Consider the following 19,219-nt stretch of genomic DNA (forward strand, 5'->3'; position numbering starts at 1 on the left):
GCTGTTTTCGCCATATTCGCAGCTCCCCGTGGTTGATATAAATAACAGAAACGTGGATCTGTTTTACGTGTACCCTTTACGTGAGCTTAATATTGCATCTGCCGCAAGCAAGTAAAAAAAAGAGAGAGAGAGATGCGAGCATCTCAGGAAGGTATGACCGTAAGACGCTGGCATTCCCTCTACACAATGCTGCCAAACATACACCTATAGGGGCGATCGAGTTTCGGTGCAAAAAAGACCGCGTATCTGGACCACACATTATCAGGCGCGGCGGTACACGAGCAGGCGCTACGATCGTTTTGAGATATGATTGTGGAGAACGTAGAAAGTATGTATACAGACCATACTGTTTTGTACACCCTTCATACAAGTTCTATACGCACGAGTCTATGTCACTGCATGGCACACTTTGATCTTAGGCAAAACGTCCCTGTCACGAGCTGAACCTACAAAGAGGCAGGTCTTTACCGCAGTCTGATGAAACTGACTCATTTTGCGTTTTGTTGTAAGACAGGAAGATGGGAAAAGCGCCTTTGGACCGCAGCCATTGTCAAAAGAATTCGCTTCACCAATGACATATACTCCGCCGAATCGCCCGCCCTACAGAAAGACTGAACCCACCACCTTTTAAAGCATCATTTACGTCCTTCCCGACATACGCCTCACGAAGCCCCAAGAAAATAATCTGAAAACTCCTCCTCACAAGCGCACAAAGCTCGGCGGGTCAGCTTACATCCCCCAGTTACCTCACTGCTCTCGCCGCTTTTGTGTTACCCTGAAGAAGAAACAGCTGATCACTTCGAAGCGCAACAATAAAGACTTACCACGTTCTTCTAAGGCCTTGCCATATTATTAGCTGGCCCTGGATGCTCAAGTGCCCGCCTCTTATTTACATAAAAAAAAAAACATCGGCATGGGACACTATCCCTCCTGTAGCGGTTAAACTTATCCCCCCTGTCATATGGACCGCTAGCAAAACCTAAACGAGAACCAAGTACAGCACTCCATATCATCACGCCACCACCCGCGGCGTCTTCTGCAGGTATGCCGCCTTCACTGAAGACATATACTACACAGTTACAGTAGGACCGAATGAAGAAACATTCCGACACCACACAAAGTACTGTCGCGTACAGGCACAAACCATTGCTTAATCCATCCTCTTCTAATTGCACTTCAGCTAATCCACCGCAATTCGCACAAGTAGTCCAAACGAATTCCGAGAGCTCTTCCACAACACCGTACCACCTCATACCAAAACTGACCTCATGTCGTACATCGCAGCCCGCAAGAATTTCTCGAATAAGCCCCCGGGCACCAATGCATCGTATGCAGCGAAAGGGCCCGTGCTCTCGCTCGTAAAAAATAGTTCCTGAACTATGCCTGAACCACGGCCTCCAGACTACAGCCCTCGAGAATAACGCGCCGCCCACCGAAAGCACCGTAGACAGCGCCTCACAGGCCTCCGCCTGAACCGCCTCACCCTTCCTCTTTCCCATTACTGACCTCACGCGCCGAGAAGGAACACACATTCGCCAAGCGCCAGTACCTTCACTCCCGTGCGACGTAGCAACTCACTATGCTAATTATTATCAACCGACCCTTAATTCCCTAGTCTCATGTTTTAGTCTATGGTGGTTATGCAGACACAAAACACACGTACTGGACTTGTCCTTGTGCCCAGCCCTCACGATATCGACGCTTCTCATACCTCCTTTCTCTGTTCACTGGAGGACTGGGCTGCTTCACCGCCGAATCTCCGCCCCGTTCTCATGGCTTCACCTATGTAACGAAGCATCGCCCACGAGCTAGACCCTACAGCTGTCACTGCGCCCTCCAAAGCTCCCGTGTACCCGACCATGCAGGCTACCTACTCTCCACAACCCAATGTCGGTCGTCATAAGCAAAATGCCTCACTCACTCAATCGCTCTCTTTGCTAACACTGAGATCATGTACGGATCTTGCGACCATGTCCGTACTCATTTGCTAAAACGTACTCATTTGCTGACCACGACGGCGCGCAGCGATTGGATAGGCTCGCCTAGACCGCTTGCCTCCGCTTTGGCGTCATGTTCTCCTTTCGCTTCGCCTCCGTGCTCCCTTCGGTTCGGCTGCGTGTTCCCACTCCGTTCTGGCTCCAAGATCGCCCGCGAGGCGACAGCGGGAGCAAAAAGCATTACTTGCTAAGAAAGAAACGACCAGGCATGCAGCAGTCGGCGTCTGAAAACTGCGCGCAGCTGGGTCGAACGACTGGCGATTCGAATACACGGCCGGTAGCCGCTGTCGCCGCGGGCTGTCCGGCGGCGAAGCTCAGACACCGAGACAACGCAGCCAGGCAGTTGGTTGACATATAGCGACAGGAGCCCTCCTATCGTCGTCACGCCTGCTGTTACGCGCTCATCAGATGTAGGCAGGTTACAGTGCACCATTCAATTAATAGGCAGGATATTTGCACAATCGCTTACTCTGCTTGTGACAGCACGACTTGGCCCTCCTTTGGGAGCCCGATGAGAAATTCCGCAAGTGGACTCAGTTGCCGCACGTAACAGCTAACCAAAACGAGATGGCCGAGCTCGCGTTAGAACAGCTGTGAAAGCGACAGGACGAGTTCTGGGCGTTAAGTAATGGAAGGACCAAATAAAAAACCGCGCGCTTTCGCGTTGCGATTCTTCGAAGCGGGCGGTCAGCCATCTTGTTTTCATCAAGCGCGGTATTTGGGAACGCGCACTTGCAGAGTTGCACAGGCGGTCCAAGCCTGCAGCGCCCGAATGTGGCCGGTCCACGCTATCATACCCAGCAATTCTGCAGACAGAAGCATTTTTTGAACGGGAAACCGTTTATGAACGCAATTTTTTTTTCATATAATATGAGATTTCGCTATAACAATCAATATATCCGCAGATCACCCGATGGCAGTCTTGTACGTTCATTCCCTTCAGGTTGCCCATTGGTCTCTCGAGCTTGTTTCAAAAACGCAGGCCCACTATAGATGGGAATGGTTCCCATCACCCACAACAGCACAGTTAACGCACATAGGTGTGGGGGTGCATGCGGTGAATTTTTTTTTATCCATTGTTCGTGCACAGGTGATACAAGAGACTAACTCTGTCGTACGACAGGCTTTCCTTCGTTAGCGGCGTTTTTGGCGCAAATAGTAGCATCTACATGCGCGCAGAGGAGTAAAGTTAACTGCATATATAACTACCATATAAATGAATTGTTGTGCGTAAGGGTAAGAGTTATGGGTCATTTTTTATTGATAAGTAACTAATTAAGGCGTTCAACTAATAAAACTCGGCGATTCTATTGACCAGCCGGGGCTCAACATGGTTCATCTTAAACTAGCACCAGCGTATAAGAGACGAAGACAGAGATTAGGCACACGGTACAATCGCTGTTGTGCCTCATCTCTGTCTTGGTCTCGTAAGCTGGCGCTAGTTTAAGATAAATCACCGACTCGCCCAACTTTCTGCATTACTCAATATGGTTGCTTCCTTTTTTTTTAACTAATAGTTAAAAAAAAAGTGGAACAAACGATTGCTAAGGAATAATTCGTGCACAGATTTCCCAGTGCATGCATGTTAAAGAACCACCACCGCTGGTTAAGAATCAAATGGCAGCCCGCCACGATATAAAATAAGGCTCATAGGCTTTGCACCCGTGGATAATAAAAAAACGAAAATGATTCTATCTGTACAGATCTTACGCTACGATTTTTTTTTTTTGCACGCCGAGAAACGTGCTTGCGCGGTAATAAAAACCAGTGAAGTCTGCGTTGTAGTCAGAAATAGAGGAAATGCGAAAGCATGAAAACAGAAACCCGAAGAGCGGCTGCGCTTCGGTGGATCTTCATCCACGCACGCACGATGGCTTCAAGCAAGGTCTAAGCACATGTGTAGTACAGTCGTATACGGCTGGATGGGGCTATTCGTTCTTCGCGCATGTTGACAGCGTATCCGAATACCAGTGCTATACTATGCACTGTTTCGCATGCATCTGTATATGCGCGAAGCAAGAAGTGAATCGGAAGTGAACGGAGCACGTGATTTTAGCTTCGCTGAAGCGAGAGCGAGTTGAAATCAACGCATAGTGCAGTCATGCGTGAACGCAGCACGGGTGTATGCGTCCACGCGTTAGCAGCACGCCACCGAGATACTCCTACAAGGTCGCGGGTCGGTGCGTTCAAGATTCCAGAGCCGTGTTCCGCTTGCTACTGCTTACACCCCTAGAGAGAAAAAAGAAAGAACATGCACCTGGAACGTCTGCATGTTCGCCCGAAGTGAAAAGCCGTTGGTTTCGTTTATTATTCGCGTATTTTTACGCCCGTAATGTACACCTGAATACTGAGGGGCGAATTAACGGTTTTGGATTGCCACCTAGCCGGAGCTATTTAACCTTCACGAAACGATCGGCATCCAGAGAATTTTGTGTGTTTTACATTCAGCAGCTGCTGTCAAGTATCAGACCTGCGAATTCGTGCTAAACTGTACACTGCTCACGCATTCTTTCCACCTCTTCCGTCCCTCGCAGGCTCTGCGCCACTGCGAGGCACAACGCGCGCGAAATTCAATGGGGGCCTTTAAAGGGGGCGGCTGCGTTTTTATGGAGGCAATACGCTAAGGCGCCCGTGTGCTGTGCGATTTCAGTGCACGTTAAAGATAATAATAATAATAATTGTTTTTTTGGGGGAAAAGGAAATGGCGCAGTATCTGTCTCATATATCTTTGGACACGTGAACCGCGCCGTAAGGGAAGGGATAAAGGAGGGAGTGAAAGAAGAAAGGAAGAATAGGTGCCGTAGTGGAGGGCTCCGGAATAATTTCGACCACCTGGGGATCTTTAACGTGCACTGACATCGCACAGCACACGGGTGCCTTAGCGTTTTTCCTCCATAAAAACGCAGCCGCCGCGGTCGGGTTCGAACCCGGGAACTCCGGATCAGTAGTCGAGCGCCCTAACCACTGAGCCACCGCGGCGGGATTAAAGATCCCCAGGTAGTCGAAATTATTCCGGAGCCCTCCACTACGGCACCTCTCTCTTCCTTTCTTTTTTCACTCCCTCCTTTATCCCTTCCCTTCAGGTTCAGGTGTCCAACGATATGTGAGACAGATACTGCGCTATTTCCTTTCCCCCAAAACCAATTATTATTATTATTATTATTATTATTATTATTATTATTATTATTATTATTATTATTATTATTATTATTATTATTATTATTATTATTATTATTATTATTATTATTATTATTATTATTTGAAGGGGGCACTCGGACGACGTATATAGACGTTCTGCGTACCAGTCCAAGTCCACTTGTCTGGCGAAACTGCATTTTCGAAATTTCGTATCTATATGCCGCTTTTAGGGCCCTATATGGACAATATGCGCAGATGCTTTTGATTTGTGCTCGTATGCATGCATACGTCGCGGGTATACGTCCCATCCATCCTCTGGATTGGACCTATCCACAGGTGTGTGTGTGTGTGTGTGCGGGGGGCGGGGGGGGGGGGGGGGAGCCAACAGTCACCGAAACCAAGGTGCGTAGGGGACTGTTTCGAATTTTTTTTAATTTGTAGTGCCAATCAATGGGAGAATAATACTTAGATTAAACTGTCGCCTAAAGAATATTACTTATAAAGCAGCAGAAAAAACAACCATGCCGCCGGTGGGATCCGAACCCACGACCTCCGAATATCGCGTCCTGTGCTCTACCAATCATATATATCAACAGACAAGGCAAATGACATGAGGGGCTCGTTTGACAAACATGAAGGAACCCAACAGTCACCGAAATCAAGGTGCACAGGGGAATGTTTCTATTTTTTAATTACAACACACACACACACACACACACACACACACACACACACACACACACACACACACACACACACACACACACACACACACACACACACACACACACACACACACACACACACACACACACATATATATATATATATATATATATATATATATATATATAGCATACTGTAGTATGCTAGAATGTAATAGTATGCAATGTACCGCAGTAGTCTTGTTTCGTTGGAGCGTTGTTTAACACTGTTTATATTGTATGTGCAACAAAGACAAAAAAGTTTGTTGTATGTGTTCTATGTGGTTTTGTTAACGGAAAAGAATTTATCCGCCTCTGTATGCTGCGTGTATGTAGGTACAGCATGTAGCCTATCACGCTATATTTTTTATATCGAAGAAGATTATCGAGATCATCCAGGTGAACTTGCACGTCTGGCGCAAAAATAATATTTTCCCGACCATCTGCTACTCGGCCGAATCTTTCGATTGTTTTGTTTCTGAATTGTAACAAAGCGTGCGGGTCTCAAACTGTTTACTATTCGCGGTACTTCTTCACAGCTATTTATTATCACACTGTCGCCACTGCTACGCCACATATATGTTTACTGAGAAATTGATAGGGTTCTGATATTAAAAACTCGCTTTTGTGAAACAATGTGCACGTTGTGGGGTGCCGAAATTTCTCCCGCGTTTCGTTGCAGCCACATACTTGCAGTACAGAAACTAGACAGGAGATATATTAAATAACATTAAGTTGGTGCCACTAATGATTTTTTCATGTTATGAGGCATCACAGGACTCCTGCTACACGCTTATGTTACTTCCGTCACAAGGCGGCCATGGCACGCGCACGCGCTTCACTATGCAGCAATGCCCACCAGGAAAGTTGCCTCCCGTGAATGTTGCGCTCTAACACTAGAGACGGGGGTTATTTTTAAGCATGCAACGCTTTATGCTTTAAACACGCCGCCAGAGCAAGATAAAATAGAGACAGAGTCAACTTGCGTAAGCAAGAATTGCTGCCTACTGCTTGCACATTCGCATTGCGCTACGGTAAAATGCCACGAATTTTGCATGCATTGCTCTCCATATGACTCAAACACCTCGGGAGGTAAACGACGAAAACTAGTTTGCACAAAATGTTGCCAAATTCGTGAAGGACGCTGAACAAGCAGGAATGATCAGCAAAGTTTCGCAGCTCTATCGATTCCCAAACCGACAACTTTCTTCAACTGATTTCCTTGCAGGTGGGGCTGGTGGGCGAGGCTCTCTACTTCCGGTCGAAACATTTCCGGTGCGGCGATCAGCTCGTCGGCTTGCTCGGCTGCCGAGGTAAGGAGGAGTGGCGGGTTTAATGAGGTAAATACGGGCGCATATTGCTGTGGCTTGCGCGCGGGTCGCCTTGGGAGATTCTCGTATGGTCGTCCGCTTCGTCACCTCTGATTACTTTCGACCGAACAGAAACTGCCCAGTTTATGTGAAAGCTGCAACGCTTCTTGCGACGCGTACTAGGCCTAACACAGTGCTTGCCGGAGTCGTGATTTCTCAACTGTTTGTAATCGACTGCAGTTGCTGTTGAGCGATGCATCTGCTCCGGTTCCTTTTTGTTTGTTTTCATCATGGTCTTAATGGGCTGTAACTTGCTGTGGTAGTTGCTTAAGGTGACAGTCTTGCCTGGAGACATTTCGTGGGGTGAAATCAAAAGCATGTTCGCTGCACGAGTGGTGACTTTTTTTGCTAGTAGAAATTGCTGTGCAACATCTGTTGTACAAATTCAGTCCATTTCTGTTTACCCGGTTTTATGTAAAAGCAGCGAATATTAGCTGATGGGTAGTGAGAAATAGGACATTGGTCATGTTTATACTGCGATTATATTTTATGCCGCTGAATACTAGTGCACCTACCGAGTTTCCCCGTACCATACTACCTGTAACCTTGGGCACACCTGTGGAAAGGTGACTGTGGCTGCTCCAGTTTTCGCGGCAAGTGTAACCGGGTTGTGAATGTGTGCGGGGATAGTTTCTGTTCTCTCGATGTCATGCATGATGACGTGAGCAAGGCGAAGATTATCGGCAAGGTCCGTGATTATCGTGCTCCGAAGTACGATGTAACTTGTGTATTTTGCATCGTGCTTGGGGGAGGGGTAACGTACCTGTTACCTGTGTTACCCAAGCTGACGAAACCGCGCTCTTTAATCCGCGGGTGCTTTTGATGGTAGTTTCAGTTCTTCCGTTGGATTGTTTGTCACGTGGGTTGGCTGTCACTGTAGCTCACAGCGTCATCGGTGTATGCGCTGCTTTTTATTTGAAGAGTTAGCCGCATGTTACTCTGAATGAATCCATTCAGTTCACTCAAACGTTTGTGCTATCGTGTGTATTGTCGCTCGCTACTTAGCTTTCTCGTGAAATCCATGCTTATTTGCCTCGCACCGCGCGTTCTAAGTTCTAGCTGAGAGACGATTTCGAAACAACACTGCATATTATGTATCGCTGCTGTATGCACCTACCATCCTTGCTGACGAGACAATGGGTGCACTACTGTTTTGAAACGAGCTGGGCTATGTGATCTGCTGTTGCAGACCGCTTGTGACAAGTGGATGGCAGTCGGTGTAAGGAGGCCCAGATTGAAAACTTGCATTGTTCTGTCTGTTGGGTCCCGAGATGAGTTTCGAATTCTGGCTGAGCTTGGCAGACGAAACTCAGTACTGCCTATGAGCAGCTTTATGGGAAGGATGCCTTCTTTTAGTATTCTTGGAATTAGGGTCATCAGTGTTGTTGAATGGCAGAATGTACAGCCTTGCCTTTAGATTTAAAACTACTCTGGTGTTCCGTGTCTGTACACAGTTGATGCAATGTTTGTTGTAATATTTCCCTGGTGAACGAGCTTATAGCCAGAGCTTGTGGCATGTGCCTCTGGGCAAAACTGCTGCATTAATTTGTTTGCGTCAGTGTGGAAGTAGTTGTGGAATTTTTCTAACAGTCCTTAATTGCAGCGCCAGAAAGTGACAGCCATCTATTTGTCACTGCAAAGTTGTGCAGCTGTTATGGTTGCAGGTGCTTTGGCCGGCAACCTTTGTGATATGTGGTACCGTTGACGATGAATGAAATATGGTTGTGCCAGTGTGTGGCCTTAGAACACACACTTGAAATTGGTATTGGGAAATTCCTTGCAGAAATTAAAACACATTGTGTTCACGCACCATCGTGTCTAATAGAGTCTGTTCGATTTGGCTGCACTTGCTGCACCAGTTCAAAGAATGCAGCAATTTCGCAATTTTTTTGAAAAAGCGCGTGCCTAGTGTTGTACAAGTTCTTGGCTGGGTTGCACTCTCCGAAGTGGTGGTGCAGCAAGGTGGCACTCATGCCTAAGTAGAAGGTATGACTGCAGTCTGAATGAAATGGTGGTAGTCCTTTCTTGAAGTGGGTAGCTGTTCGTGGTGTCAGGATTGTAAACCTGAGCGGCCAAATTGAGTTCCGCGGGCAGTCTTTCAGTACATATTTTAACACATGTTCTTAGATCCTGTGTGTGTAATACATGCAATTAATCTTTTTCTGGGAAACAATTTCCTGGAACTGATTCATGGAAACTCTTCATTGCGATTTGCTGCTTGAAAATTCTTCACACGGTTAAGGATATTTATGGCCGCTGATGCGGGCAGCATGCAGCAGGCTGCAATTTGGTGGCGATGCCAAGACTAACATATGACCAGGCCTGCACTCAACCATTCATTTTGGAAGCAGCCAGTGCCAAGTTACTCTGCACACTCGCGGCACCGCAGCAGAACTGAATGGAACAGGTGCAGCGAGTGCAGCTAAATCGACAGACGTAGGAGTTTTGTTGCGTGATCATGACGCTAGTTCTCACAAAAAAATTTAGAGTAGGATTAGGATGCTGCTCTTATTTATTTGCATGTGTGCCTAACACCGCATGCTTTTGCTATTGTACTTCGTTTTCTCTCATTGGTATGTTTTGTGACCAAGCATATTGTGGTGCATGTGCATGCAGCTCATATTTGAGAAATAGGCCCTGCCCAAATGGCCTCAAGGTTTTGACATCTTTTCATGTGAATAAAGCTGAGTATGTTTCATCGGTAGGAAGGAGAATCATTTATGAACACTGAAGCCGTGTTGTACGAAATTGATTGTAATGAAGTCTTTGTACCTCTTCTCAAAACCTTTACATATATGGCCTAATAATGGTTGTAATACAAAAAAATTGCTGCTTCATGCTGTTTTTTGCTGTTGGGATTTGTTCAAGTTATATTTGGTTGTTAAGAAGCCTGACATTGGAGGGATTTCTAGAAATAGGATTTTGTTCATTTAAACCAACCTCTCACGTCTTCTTTGCATAATGCTGTTTAAAGCAGTACGCATAGAAAGAGCAGCCACGAGCGATCTTCTAATGTGCTCATTTCTGACAAATGCTGGGTAATCTTTAATGCTTGCAGTCAGGGCTGTGCACCCTCTGCTTTAAGAATGAGATGTCTGACAGTGCTTTTAGCTCCGTTTTGTTTTGACATCCTGTAATGTTTTATAATGCAGGTATTAGCATTAATTAATTTATCCCTTTCAGGCGCTTTGTACACAATTGTGTACACAGCGAACTTGCAGCCTTTCTTTCAGTGCATGCTGCACCTTGTAGTGATTTCATTATTTAAAGTGGATTTAGGATCCTCCTTGTCACAAAAAAAAGGGTCTTTTTACGCCATATAGCGAACGTTGTAAATATTATTATGTGGAATGGTGAGCGAGGTAGCATGTCGTCTGCTATTTTGTCCAGACAGATTTTGCCAACAGTAATAACATCAAATTTTTTTTCCAGTTTTAAGTGTAATGTGCTTTGAAACAAAAATTGATACTGGGATCATTCGGGTGTGTACACGACAATTCTTGGCCTTTAGATTTTGCTATTTTAATCAGTTGTGACACTTGTTGAGAAATTTTGCACATCCCTGTAGAATATCAACCCTGGGAATCCTGCGCAGGAAAACTGATAAATTATCTTTCTTGAGGCCTAAATTTAATAATAAAGCGGAAAAATTGTTTTTTTTTTTTTTTGATGGCTTGTGAATGACCTGTATTTCATTTTTTTGCTTGATTTAAACCAGAATAAGTGACGATAACAGTTCATTTTATTTCTGTGATAGCAGAATGTTACAAATGGTAACAAATTCTACGATAAGTTATTTAGGCAAACAACATTTCTCATGCCCCCATATTAAAAAAATTTCTCGCATTAATTGTTAACTTCTTTGGAGTATGTGAGTAGTTATCAAAATCCATATTGTAAGTAATGAAGAAAACTAGTGCCACAATCGCAAGGATAAAAATGCGCCTCTGAGGTTCAGATCTATCAAAGGTGTGTCATGGCACCACTCAGAAACTTTGCTGCTCCTTAGCCAGAATGGATGCTTGCAGGAAAAATGGAAATGTACTAGGAAATGGTTTGTTCCCTATAGTTGAAAAGAAACTTTAATAGAGGGGTTTGATTGTTGAGGGTTTGGTTTTTCATTTTGGACACTGAAACGAAGAGGCAAGCAAGTGGCCGTGTAAAGATACAACGGCTGTAAAGGAGGAAATGATGGTCCTTTTGCAGTGCAAGTTGTTGCCAGTGTTCTTTCGTTTTTTATTTCATTTTGGAGGTAGAGGAAGCATGTTGTGTGCTAGGCATACTGTGCCTGTAATGCCTAGGAAGGTATCGCCAAAGTGCCCTATTGTAGGGTGGTGGCCGGTTGAAGAGGCAAAAATTTGCCAGATCATTATAATTGCACATGGGGTATTCCATGCACTGGCATGTGTTGTAGCTGTTTCTAGGGCCGTGAAAACACATAAAACCATGGAAACTGCTGGCATGCTTGGCATAGAGATTGCTCAGTTATTTTGCATGCTCATTATGTGTGATTACTTTTGCATAATTATTTCTGTGTCAGTTTTCTACACCTAAGTGTCTTGTAATTTACAGCATGTAAATGCACACAATAATACTTCATAACTAGACAGCAGCATATTTTGATGGTGATATTATTAGTAATAAATAAGGTTTATTACTGCAACACTTGGTAGGAAAAGGAGGCAAGCAGGCAATTCATGTCAGTGTATGCTTTAATTGGTTGAAATACATGCTCAAGTGCATTTCAAGTGTCGCATTAGCACAGGGTAGCACTGCTGTGTATTGACTCATTGTCTAGAAAAAGTTATGCTTTGCATTCACTTTCATCATAACTAAGTCAAATTCACTGTGCCTTTTGAAAATGAAGTTGGTCAGAGTAATGTGCTTTTCGAAGTTTAGTTGCATGAAGTTTGTGTTGCACTGCACAGCATGCATGCTTTCCAAGTTTCTTTCGGCAATTTGGCGTTGGTTTTGTCTTGCATTGTCATTTATTAAGTAGTGTCGCTGGTATTTGTAATGCAGCAAATACACATGCCAATGAGTAATTACTCCCTTATTACAAATTTACTTTGCCTAAACATTTGAGCAAATACACATGTTGTTTGTGTGTTTATGATGTAGAAGCAGTCGATGGGATTTCGGCGACAATACTGTGCAGTGACACCATTTTTTAAAATATGGTATGAGGGAAAGCCAACTTGAGCTTTAAAATGTGTAATTTTGGCATTTGATATTTTGAACCACATTACAATAAAGAAAATTTAAAAACTGGTCTCAGTTTCAGTGTTGACGGCCTTTAGTTTTGCATTATACTCTTGCCCCATAAAAATAAAAAATTGGTTAGGTAATATTATTGATTTAATCATCTAACTATTACATAATGTCCGTCTTGCTGTACAATCACCTGCACAGACCACACTGACATATTTCTTTTTTAAAAATAAAAATCTGTAATTGAAAAAAAAAAAAATCACCCCACATACTAATGTCTTATAATAGCTAAATGTTGGGTTTGTCTTTTTCTTTTTAACTACTCATAGGTATATTCTTTCCAGACACTTGTTAAGATCAACTCTGAAACCTTTCACACTCATACTTCATGTGCACCAACTTTAAATTCACACATCAAGGCATTCGCTCACAATGCGTTATTGAACTTATTTGCTGATGATTAACTTTGATGAATTCTTGCAGTAAAAAGCAGCTATGTTCACATTCCAAGCCTCAGCTGTGATTACTGTTCTTGGTCTTCATGTTGCTGTTGTCGCAAGGCATGTCATATGTCTGTGCTTCACTAGCTGATTTTGTGGAAAGGCCATCAGGTTTTTCTTCTGGTTACCTACCGTGGAAGCTATGCTTAGTACCCTTGTGTGTGATGCTTGGAACTGCACTAGAGAATTTCGGATACATTGTAATTGACTTGAAATAGTAATTGTCTGCATGGTCCTGCTGCAGCCGAGATGGCGATGTATTATGGTAGGTGTTCAGTTTATGTGTCCTAACTGTGGTGAATGGGTTGCATAATGAGCATAGTGAAAGCTGCTCAGAGTTTACCCGTAGTATGTAATTCAGACTTACAATAGGGTTGCACTTGTCTGCAGGGAGGGTAAATTTGAGTGTTTTGTGAAACAGCTTGTAAATAGAAATGAGGTTTCTGTGGGAGGGCTGTAATGTAGGAGGGGGTACGGTGGGGTCAACAGGTGGGAAAAAAAGCGCTTTGTCCCATTATATGCGAGTTTTTGTTATGTCCACTGTTTCTCTTTGTTGCTGTGTCATTGCACCCATGCCTGCGGTGATGGCAGTGCATTCTCATCATTGTGCTGCTGATGCTGACAGATTTTTGAAATGTTTCTTGGTGTCTTGTAGTCAACCTGCACTGGCCACAGGATTATTGTTTCAACTCCCCATACTATGCCAGAGCAGTGTGATCGAGCACTTCTCTTCATGTGTTGGGAGAATCGTGGCATAAATTGTGCACAAAGCTTATCTGTTTTTAGAGACTGTACAGTTATTTTATCAGAGCATAAAAAAAAGAACGTTATTGGGCATTTTTTTTACTGAAAAACTTGAACTCTGTATGCCTGGCGATTTCGTGCAGGAAAGAGGCCTAGGCCGCACGTGGGAGCTCCGGGGGTGCTGCAATGTGCCGAGTGCTGGGCTCTGTAGTTCGTGAGCCACAGCAGCCATTTGCACACTCCTCAACTCTCTGGCCCCTCTGAGGGTGTGCCAGCATGGAGGAGCCCCAACCAGAGATGGCCACAACCACCACTGCTGCTGCTGCCGCCACCACAAATGCCGCCACCGTCGCCACCACCACAACTACCACCACCACCACCAACAATTCAGACTCGGTGAGTAACCCATTTACTGTGACACCTGCAAGTGGTAGTGCAAGAATACTGAAGTTTTCTTGGCTGGTGTAAACCTGGTGTAAACTGTAGCCTTTGTCTCGCATATTCCAACTAGCACAAACATACCGGGTTATATCTAACTGAAGGCTAAAGACAGTTCTCAAATTGAACTTGGAATTGTGAATGGCAGATGCACAGGGATGAGTGGCATGCACATAATTGGGTTATTAATTTGTTTTATCTCTAATTTTGTTTCAAGCAGGGAGGCTGATGATTTGAAGGAGCTAAAAGCTGCGTTGTGTTGTGTTGGGTTTAATGGCACATAAGCAGCTAAGGCTATCATGTATCATGCGCTAAGCTCAAGGTATAGGAAGATTATTTTTTGTAGATGAGAGCAAACATGGTGGTGGGGAGCTGCAAGCTGCAGCAGAAAATAAAGTATGTTCACTTTGTAATTGTCATAACTCCTTGAGTAGTGGCTTATTAATGTGAAAGCATTATATGGCACATGAGGTGGAAAATCTGGCTTTGTCATAGTTGTCCATGCCAGATGGTCCAAAAAACCATGTGACCTCATGACGTCATTGGCAGTGCCTACATCATCAGGAAAGAAAGAAAAATAGAATTTCTCCCGAAGTGGGTTTCAAACCCAGGCCAGTGCAACCAGATAAGCTTCGCTGGCCACTTCATTAGAACACTGTGCCATCACCACAGCACAACACGCCACACACTGAACTGCCAGCCTCTCGCGCTGGGTTTGGGTATTGTTGTCTTCTTCAACTTCCATTCAGGCAGTGCAGGCACATTAGCTTCACTGGCCGATGGGAGGAGGGCAGCCTCCCATCGCTCCTGATCTTCGGGTTGTTGCCATGGAGGCTTGGGTTTGTTCGGGCAATTCAGAAAGATGTGATTAAGTGCCTCCGTAATTTTTTTTAGTAGATGCGTATTTTTTTCTAATATCGAATAGTTCGGAATCCAAAGGAAAAAGTGATTATTCATTATGTAAGTACTTCAGATAGAAACTGCAGTTTTAGCTCTTAGCAAACTTTTTTTTACCATTTGCAGTTGTTTTAATAATATGCTCCTGGTGAAATCTCACTGTTCAGGATAGAATTCTTTGGTTTTCCTACTGATGTGCATTGTCAGATGCGTTTACTATGTTTATTTGTGCTTGCATTTATATTTGTGTTCTACGTTTGTGACCCGTTATTACCATTTGTACCCCCCCCCCCCCCCCCCCCTTATGTAATGCCCCATTGGGGCCTTTAAGGGAAAATAAATTATGATGATGATGATGATGATTTGATGATGTTCTGGCTACATCTTATCACGTTAGCCAATATTTGGCTGTCACTTATGGCACACGTAGTTGCTGGTTTCTTGAACATTTTTTTTCTCGTACTGCTTGTTATCACCTCACTTAATGTTACGCTTATTGGTTACACCTGGAATGCCAATGTGTAGCCATTATTTTTCTGCAGAATACTCCTGTGCACTATGAAGCGAAAAGTTCAAATTGGTGCTCAGGCTTGTTTGATTTCACTTGTTTTACTATGCGTTGAAAGATGGGTGGGCCAACCAAAGTTTTGGAACCTATTTTAGATCTAAAGGGCAGATTATTCAAGTATAAATTGTTGTGAGCCCACTGTAGTATGATACAGCAGAACTGAGATGACAGCTTAAAAGATGAGATAGAAATCTATGGCAGAGTGGCATGCTTCCCCCAGCTAGAGTTTTTTGATGGTTTGGCTGTACTGTCCTCTTTAATACTGTGTTGCAGGAAGCCAGCCCTGGCCGTAGCAGCCCAGCCTCCCAGCAGAGTGAGCCTGGCAGCCGAGCAGCCCCAGATGTGGCAGCCATTCGACCAGAAGCCCCAGCGGCAACCACAGCTGGTTCAAGTCGGCGCCGCAGGGCAGCTGATTGGGAAATCATGCAAGGGCTGCGCACAGGCCAGCGTTGTGATGACAAGCCACGAAAATTCGAGGGCTATCTGCTTAAGCGCCGCAAGTGGCCTCTCAAAGGATGGCACAAGGTAACGTTTCTACCCAATAAGATAACAAATAGAAACTTGAATGGGAAACTTGAATGATGGATGTTTCTGACATAAAAAGCAAAAAAGTGAATACCTTTTCGTGGGGGTTTTCTGCCCTTTATACATGTGAACTTTCTCCTAAGTCACCTTCAGTTTCACTCTCATGGTGAGTGTGTAGGAATCATTCATGTCGCATCAGTTACTAGAGGCACTTGTGTTGCACAAGGGCTGCTGTAACTTTAATAGCCACCTTTGGCCTCTAGCAGGTGATGCTGGTATGTCTTCGTGAACGCTTGTCAATTTTTGGCACCAGGCAGCACTAATTTCCTTTGTGTCAATAAAGCTAAGCAAAGTGCTTTCAATAACCATGTACATGATGTGTATGTGCGCAAACAGTGTGGTAGACTGCATTATATAAACTGCATTATAACTGGCCTTGATTATGGTGAAGCACGCTTACTCTATACCTCCATTATGAGCTTACAGAGAAGAAGTTGACTGCAACTGGAGCTTGAAGATGTGAGGTGTTAATTTCTTTATAGGGTCAGCGCTAAGCTGGTCCTTGCAATGCTTTGTGGAGTTCTGCTAAAATGGTTCAGAATTACATTGCAGATTACTCTTCTGTTCTGCGCTGTTGTCATGCTGTCATGATCGGCTTGTTCTACGCTGGAAATTTCTTTTGACAAGGCTTCTTCAGGCCTGTCCTTTATTCAATTGTCTGGTTTTGTGCCATGGCTCTTAAGTGTGCCGTTGGCTTTCCGTTTTGACCCATGCCTTGTATAGTCTCTGTTTTGAATGCATTACCGCGTGCACGTCAAAAACGTATTCTGCCTTCTTTTCATTGTAGCGGTTCTTTTGCCTTGAGAAGGGGATCCTAACATATGCAAAATCTTCAACAGATGTAAGTATATGCTGTTGTGCTCTTGCATGTTGTGTTCAGGTTGTGTTGGCTTGTTATTGACAGCTGATATGCTTCCTAATCGCAGATGGCAAAGGGAAAAAATCATGGTTCTGTTGACCTTGGTCTTTCTGTGATTTCCACCAAGAGCAAAGGACGACGCATTGACATAGATGCTGAAGAGTTCATCTATCATCTAAAGGTGAGCATTTCTGTTAACTGGCCCTGTATGACATGAAACGTGTGCTCCAGAAAATAAGAGAAAAAAAAAATGCATGCTGGAGATTTTAATATTGAACATTAAAATTTCTCATCATACATTGACAATGAAGCTGGCACAACCGTAATTGTGGTGACTGACAATGATGCCGACTGCAGTGATTCACCCAAGCTTCCACTGTAGCAGCAATTAATCAGTAAACATTGACTGCATCTTTGTGTAGTAACATTGGGGGCGGTCACAAAGTTCTGCATGCTGCTGAACAATGTTTCATGCCTGCGTTTACTGTTGTTTTTTCTATTTTTGGTGATATGAAAACCCGCTAAATTAAAAAATATTGTGGTCCATCAACAAGCTTTGAAGTAATGAGGTTCTACTATCTTGTGTTAGCATGTATTTTTGAGTGAATAAGTTCATGTCTTGTTTTGTTGTCCTCCTGGACATTGACTTGCCTTCTTTTTATCCAGGCCATTTGGACGTGTATCCAGTCTTTTTTTTTTCGTGAAGCTTTATCTAGACAACTGAAATGAATACGATTATTTTTGTTGAAGCTGAAGAAAGCAGATACAAGGCCTAAGTATCTTTTACCAACTACACCTTAGCCTTATGAGCATTATTGCCATTTTGCGCTTTGGGATTTTCGTGAATGTGTCCATGGTGGCCTAGATGCTCGCTCCCCTTTACAAGCGTCTACATTAGGCCTTTCATTTCATCACTCGTATCTTTATTATCTGCTTCTCAGGGGCAACATTAAAGGAGTATAGACACCAAACTTCAGTTGAATGTATTTTTTTTTTTTTGTAATGATGTGGAAGGCATTACTGTCGTATATATACATGGATCACCATGTGGTATTCGCCTATGGCCACTAACTAAATTTTAATCGAATTTCTTCTCTCACCTGTTCCAGTTTCTGGTTTAACAGCAGAGCGATCTCTATGACATCAAAAGTCACTACAGGTCACATGAGGCATGAGATAAACAGTGATATAATCGCTGCTTCATCGTTTTTATTCACTTGAACACTAAAGACAGCCTACCTTAAAAGCTGAAATACGAGTGAAGAAGCGGTGGTTTTCTTTTGCTGTAGTTCTCATTTTTCATGTGACCTATATGGACCTTTGACGTCATAGCCATCACTCATCTGTTGAAACCAAAACCGAAACAGGTGAGAGAAGAAATTCGATTATCAATTATTCAGTGGTCTGTCTTGATGTGTGTTCACTCATGGCTAAGATTTTTTGGTGCGCAGTTTTACTTGATTTACATTACCATGTTCAGCATTAAAATTTCGTTAACTGAAGATTTGTATTGTTATTAGAACACATTGTCATCAATACCACTGCTGTGCATTTTTAGGCGACAACTGCGCTATTGTGGGCTCTTGAAGGCACACTTGAAAAGACACCGGCGATAACGAGAAGCAATGCTGGACTGATAGACTACCCGTTGGGATTATTACCAGGAGTTTTTTTGCTTGAAAAGGTGTCTATGTTGCTGAGAAAATATCAGATGAATCATTTATCGTATAAACGCGTGTAAGGGCCGCACTTTTTTTTCCAGATTTGAGGGCCAATTTTTGGGTGCGGCCCATACACGCAATTTACGAAAAAAAAAAAATTTTTTTTGAAGTAAAAACACACCAATCAGAAAATCAGCGGCATTTATTCTACGTTAATTGCCACTCGCGGTGTATTCCCATTCTGATCTGGTGCTGTGCTCCAGTGCACGCTCATCCCACTAGAACTCGCGCAGCATGTCCGCTGTCAACGCGTAGCCGTTGTTCTGTGCTTCCATTACTTGGCAGAGCAGCTCTTCTTCCAGTTCAGGAAACTTGCACTACTTGCCTCGGAAAGCACGCTGTTTGCAGCTTGTGTTCCTCAATGCATCCTTTTGGTTGCACCATCGTCGGACGCACCTTTTGGCCACGTCGAATTTCCTGCCCGCCGCACGCTTGCCTTGTTCGATAGCAAACTCCCAGCCATATAGCTATTAAGGTGCTTGCCTTA

General features: G+C 44.0%; 1 protein-coding gene across 5 annotated transcripts in view; it reads left to right on the forward strand.

Annotated features, from left to right (window-relative positions):
- LOC144113206 (oxysterol-binding protein-related protein 6-like) overlaps window positions 1–19,219 on the forward strand; it is an 87,783-nt gene that overhangs the window by 20,349 nt on the left and 48,215 nt on the right. For 3 of the 5 annotated variants that reach the window (XM_077646166.1, XM_077646168.1, XM_077646170.1), the window contains 5 exons: window positions 7,068–7,152; window positions 13,808–14,060; window positions 15,841–16,092; window positions 16,940–16,993; window positions 17,079–17,192. In XM_077646166.1, the coding sequence (XP_077502292.1) occupies window positions 13,941–14,060; window positions 15,841–16,092; window positions 16,940–16,993; window positions 17,079–17,192 (540 nt within the window). In that variant the 5' untranslated portion in view covers window positions 7,068–7,152; window positions 13,808–13,940. Of the gene's footprint in view, window positions 1–7,067; window positions 7,180–13,807; window positions 14,061–15,840; window positions 16,093–16,939; window positions 16,994–17,078; window positions 17,193–19,219 lie in introns of those variants that run through there. The other 2 variants (XM_077646167.1, XM_077646169.1) reach the window with 1 other exon arrangement.

The sequence above is a fragment of the Amblyomma americanum genome, chromosome 1, assembly GCF_052857255.1.
Source record: "Amblyomma americanum isolate KBUSLIRL-KWMA chromosome 1, ASM5285725v1, whole genome shotgun sequence".
Lineage (NCBI taxonomy): Eukaryota > Metazoa > Arthropoda > Arachnida > Ixodida > Ixodidae > Amblyomma > Amblyomma americanum.